This window comes from Oryctolagus cuniculus, chromosome 9 (genome assembly GCF_051225735.1).
Source record: "Oryctolagus cuniculus isolate XC-2025 breed Fujian yellow rabbit chromosome 9, ASM5122573v1, whole genome shotgun sequence".
Lineage (NCBI taxonomy): Eukaryota > Metazoa > Chordata > Mammalia > Lagomorpha > Leporidae > Oryctolagus > Oryctolagus cuniculus.
Window position 1 is genome coordinate 107,472,922 of NC_142875.1, and position 5,496 is coordinate 107,478,417.

Consider the following 5,496-nt stretch of genomic DNA (forward strand, 5'->3'; position numbering starts at 1 on the left):
TACTAAGCTGATCTTCTGTATATTAAGATAATCGAAAATGAATCTTGATGTGAATGGAAGGGGAGAGGGAGTGGGAAAGGGGAGGGTTGTTGGTGGGAGGGACGGTATGGGAGGGGAAGCCATTGTAACCCATGAGTCGTACTTTGGAAATTTATATTCATTAAATAAAAGATAAAAAAAAAAAAAAAAAAATTCTTTCAGGAGCGGCGATGGCGGCGGCGGCGGCTGCGGCAGCAGCAGCGGGGGCTGCGGGCGGTCGGGGCTCCGGGCCGGGGCGGCGGCGCCATCTTGTGCCCGGGGCCGGTGGGGAGGCCGGGGAGGGGGCCCCGGGGGGCGCAGGGGACTACGGGAACGGCCTGGAGTCTGAGGAACTGGAGCCTGGGGAGCTGCTGCCAGAGCCCGAGCCCGAAGAGGAGCCGCCCCGGCCCCGCGCACCCCCGGGAACTCCGGGCCCTGGGCCTGGCTCGGGAGCCCCCGGCAACCAGGAGGAGGAGGAGGAGCCGGGACTGGTCGAGGGTGACCCGGGGGACAGCGCCATTGAGGACCCGGAGCTGGAAGCGATCAAAGCCCGAGTCAGGGAGATGGAGGAGGAAGCTGAGAAGCTAAAAGAGCTGCAGAACGAGGTAGAGAAGCAGATGAATATGAGTCCACCTCCAGGCAATGCTGGCCCAGTGATCATGTCTATTGAGGAGAGGATGGAGGCTGACGCCCGTTCCATCTATGTTGGCAATGTGGACTATGGTGCAACCGCAGAAGAGCTGGAAGCTCACTTTCATGGCTGTGGCTCAGTCAACCGTGTGACGATACTCTGTGACAAGTTCAGTGGCCATCCCAAAGGGTTTGCGTATATAGAGTTCTCAGACAAAGAGTCAGTGAGAACTTCCCTGGCCTTAGATGAGTCCCTATTTAGAGGAAGACAAATCAAGGTGATTCCAAAACGAACCAACAGACCAGGCATCAGCACAACAGACCGGGGTTTCCCACGTGCCCGCTACCGTGCCAGGACCACCAACTATAACAGTTCCCGCTCTAGATTCTACAGTGGTTTTAACAGCAGGCCCCGGGGTCGCATCTACAGGGGCCGGGCTAGAGCGACATCATGGTATTCCCCTTACTAAAAAAAGTGTGTATTAGGAGGAGAGAGAGGAAAAAAAGAGGAAAGAAGGAAAAAAAAAGAATTAAAAAAAAAAAAAGAAAAACAGAAGATGACCTTGATGGAAAAAAAAATATTTTTTTAAAAAAAAAGATATACTGTGGAAGGGGGGAGAATCCTATAACTAACTGCTGAGGAGGGCCTGCTTTGGGGAGTAGGGGAAGGCCCAGGGAGTGGGGCAGGGGCTGCTCATTCACTCTGGGGATTCGCCATGGACACGTCTCAACTGCGCAAGCTGCTCCCCGTGTTTCCCTGCCCCACTCCACCCCCTTGGGGGCTGCTCAAGGGTAGGTGGGCAAGGGTGGTGGGAGGGTCTTTTTACCCAGGGCTCTGGAAGGACACCAAACTGTTCCGCTTGTGACCTTCCCTCCATCTCCTCCTGCCTCTCACAGTCCCCTCCTGCCTGCTCCTGTCCTGCCAGATCTGCCGCCCACCCCACCCTTCTTTTTCCAGCTCCCTGCCCCTGCAGATTGCCTGGTGATCTATTTTGTTTCCTTTTGTGTTTCTTTTTCTGTTTTGAGTGTCTTTCTTTGCAGGTTTCTGTAGCCGGAAGATCTCCGTTCCGCTCCCAGCGGCTCCAGTGTAAATTCCCCTCTCCCCTGGGGAAATGCACTACCTTGTTTTGGGGGGGTTTGGGGTGTTTTTTTGTTTTTCTGTTTTTTTTTGTTTTGTTTTTCCTTTGCCTTTTTTTCCCTTTTATTTGGAGGGAATGGGAGGAAGTGGGAACAGGGAGGTGGGAGGTGGATTTTTGTTTATTTTTTTAGCTCATTTCCAGGGGGTGGGAATTTTTTTTTAATATGTGTCATGAATAAAGTTGTTTTTGAAAATAAAAAATTGTTTGGCAAAAAAAAAAAAAATTCTTTCAGTGATGTGCAACTGCTACCTCGCACTGCATGTGAGGTCTGGGGAGCTGAGCACGGTTTCTTTGTATTTTTGTTCCACCTCTTGCTTCAGCAAGCTGTGGTCACCTGCACCCTAAAGGAGATCTTGCTAAACTCTTGCCCATTCCCTCAGTGAGCTGCCTGTGTCAAATGGATGCAGTGTTGGCAGCAAACAGAAATCCCCACTCCAGGTCTAGCCTCAGTCTCCTGCAGCGGCCTGAGTGTGGCTGTCACAGCATTCCCTGCTCCTCCCGTGCAGCAGTCAGGTTCCTCCTTGCACCTGTGGGGGTCTCAGGCAGGAAAGAATTAGACTTGGGCTGGCACAGCACACCTCTGCCTGTGTCACTGTGGGAGCTTTGGCCCAGAGGGTTCCCTGGCCCTTGCTCAGTGATGGATTTCCTGAGATGCCCTGTCATGACCTTTCTCATGAGCTGCCCTGAAGGCCTGTTGAAGAGGCGTGGAGGCTCCCCTCCCAACAAGGATTTCCAGTCACTCATGGACACCCAGACGTAGCTTTAAAGGTTTGTTGGGGTGATGGTTGGCCTAGCAGTTAAGACCTCTGCATTCTACAGTTCTTGCTTCTGAGTCAACTTCTTAACAGGAACCCAGGAAGCAGCAGTGATGTCTCAAGTAGTTGTATTCCTGCCTCTCACATGGAGACCTCTCATCCCACTGCCGCCTTCTTTCTAATAAAATAAAGAGTTTGTTAAAATTGTCTGGGATTTTGCAGATTTTTTTAAAAATTTATGTTATAGGCAGGGTTACATACGGAGAGATGGAGAGACTGAGAAAGGTCTTCTATCTGCTGGTTCATTCCCCAAATGGCTGCAGTGGGCAGCACTGGGTCAATTCCAAGCTTGGAACCAGGACTTTCTTCTGGGTCTCCCACGTAGGTGCAGGGTCCCAAGCACTTGGACCATGTTCCACTGCTTTCCCAGGCCATAGCAGAGAGTTGGATTGGAAGAGGAGCAGCCGGGTCATGAACTAGCACCCCTACGGGTTACTGCGCTGCAGGTGTAGGCATAGCCTACTCTGCCACAGCATCAGGCACCAGATTTTATGTTTTTAAGTAACCTTAATGGCAGGAACCTCTCTCTCCCATGTCTTGTCAAAAGTGAAATAGTGTTTGAATGCCATCACCTCCTTGTGAGTTACATCCCTGTTTAGAATTCAGCTGATTGGCCTCACATGTGACCTCAGCACTCTGATGTAATGAAAATTTGGATTTTTATAGATTATCTAGATTTTTTTCAACAGAGGGAAAGCAATTTTTGATAGGACTTTCTTTTTTCCTAGTCGAAGAAGACCATACAAATAATTCATCTTTTAACTCAGATGATTCAGTTTCTTTTAAAACATTTCTTGGTGAGAATTGTGGCTAAGTAACTCAATAAGAATTTTATCTATACAGTAACAAAAACTGATATACTTAATCACTTTGGAAATGGGGGAGGAGGTAGGAAAATATTAAATCTTCACATTGTTAACCCAAGAAAACAGTTCATACTAAAAGTTAAGCATATTGGGTGTTTCAAAAAGTTTGTGAAAATGTGCATATCATTTAAAAAATTTAATTTATTCAAGTGCCAGAAAGACACACAAAGAGAAACAGACAGAAACAGGTAGATAGAGTTTTTGTCCATTGGTTTGCTTCAGACATGACTGCAATGGTTGGGGCTGGTTTGGGGACAGAGCCAGGATCTGTAAACTCAATCCAGGTCTCCCTCTTGGTCACAGGAACTCAATGACTTGAGTCATCACGGCTGCTTCCTGAGGTCCACATTAGCAGGAAGCAGGAAGCAGGAAGCAGGAGAAAGATGTGGGAATTGAACTTAGGTACTCCTTAGAGGTTTTTCATGTTTAGATGCTCCAATATAGGATGTGAATGTCTTTCTTGGCATTTCAATTGCTATGCTTACCACCTGTATCAGGAATCTCTTTCCTTTCCATTTTCTATGAACTTTTTGAAGCCCTTTTAATATTTTAAATAATCAAACTCTAATATTTCAACATTGTTTATGAAATATTATCTCAGCTTCTGTAGGAAAATCTAGGAAACAATGTCATATAAAAAACACTAATTTGAAATATTCCTTTAGTTTAATGACTCATATTTTATTTTTCTCTAAGTTCTTTAAAAATATTTTTACAATGAAATCATTGCATATACAGCATAACCCTATTTTTCTAAAAAGCTTCTATCTTCTATTCATCTACTTACTTATCTGTCTATATATCCTACTGTATCTATCTATATATCTACTGTATATTTATATTTACCCTACACAACATATTATGCAATCCACAACTATTATTAAATAGTATGTAATTCTTTGAATTAGAAATATTTTTCTTCTTTGTATTTATCTGTGATTTTGTGTTAAAGAGTTCTGCAAAATGGAAACCATGTTTATTCTGTGAATAAAAAATCAAAATGCATGCCTAGTTTTTTTTGAGACTCCTCATATTTCTTTAAAAACAATTGTCAATTTAATTAAAGAAGTATACAAAAATGACTAGAAGTATGTTTAAGAATTTTATGATTATAGATGGTGAAATATTTCTTCTTTGTGCTTTAATATAACAATTTTGAACAATAATTTTAAATTAGAGTAGCCAAATATTTAATCTGCACATTTTCATACATTTAAGAATGTTGAGCAAACACATTTTTAAAATCTCACATACGACATTTATTATCAGGTTGACAAAATAGATGAGAGTATACTCAATAGCTGGCAGATATATTTAAGAAACTCCAGAAATGTGTTTCACAATATAACATCTTAACGCTAAAAAACAACTGAAAATGTATTTTAACTTCTGTAGACTCTGAAATAAAGAAAAGCTGTATAGTAAAATCATGGATTAGTCAATATCACCTTTTATTAGGATTTTAAAATAAAGTCTAAATACATAAGCAAAAAATTGAAATATATAGTTTATTCATAATACATATTTTCAACAACTTATGAAAACAATCTTTTTGCACAAAAAAACATTTTTTCTCAAAAGAATCACACTTTTTAAAAAAATTTTATTTAATAAATATAAATTTCAGAGGTACAACATTTGGGGCCAGTGCTGTGGCACAGCGGTTAACGCCCTGGCCTGAAGTGCCTGCATCGAATATGGGCACCGGTTCTAGTCCTAGCTGCTCCACTTCCAATCCAGCTCTCAACTATTGCCTGAGAAAGCCGTAGAAGATGGCCCACATCCTTGGGCCCCTGCACCCATGTGGGAGACCCAGAAGAAGCTCCTGGCTCCCAGCTTTGGATTGGCGCAGCTCCAGCCATGGCGGCCATCTGGGGAGTGAACCAGTGAATGGAAGACCTCTCTCTCTCTCTTTCTCTCTCTGGTTCTCCTCTATCTGTGTAGCTGTGACTTTCAAATAAATAAATAAACATTTAAAAAAAATAAAGGCCGGTGTCGCGGCTCACTAGGCTAATCCTCCGCCTACGG

The 5,496-nt window shown here is 43.9% G+C and overlaps 1 protein-coding gene across 1 annotated transcript; it reads left to right on the forward strand.

The window, feature by feature from the left end:
* Window positions 1–207: 207 nt before the first annotated feature.
* On the forward strand, window positions 208–2,010 carry LOC138843867 (polyadenylate-binding protein 2). The gene has a single exon (XM_070049373.2). The coding sequence runs from the start codon at window positions 210–212 to the stop codon at window positions 1,116–1,118; it is 909 nt and encodes a 302-aa protein (XP_069905474.1). The 5' UTR covers window positions 208–209; the 3' UTR covers window positions 1,119–2,010.
* Window positions 2,011–5,496: the final 3,486 nt, after the last annotated feature.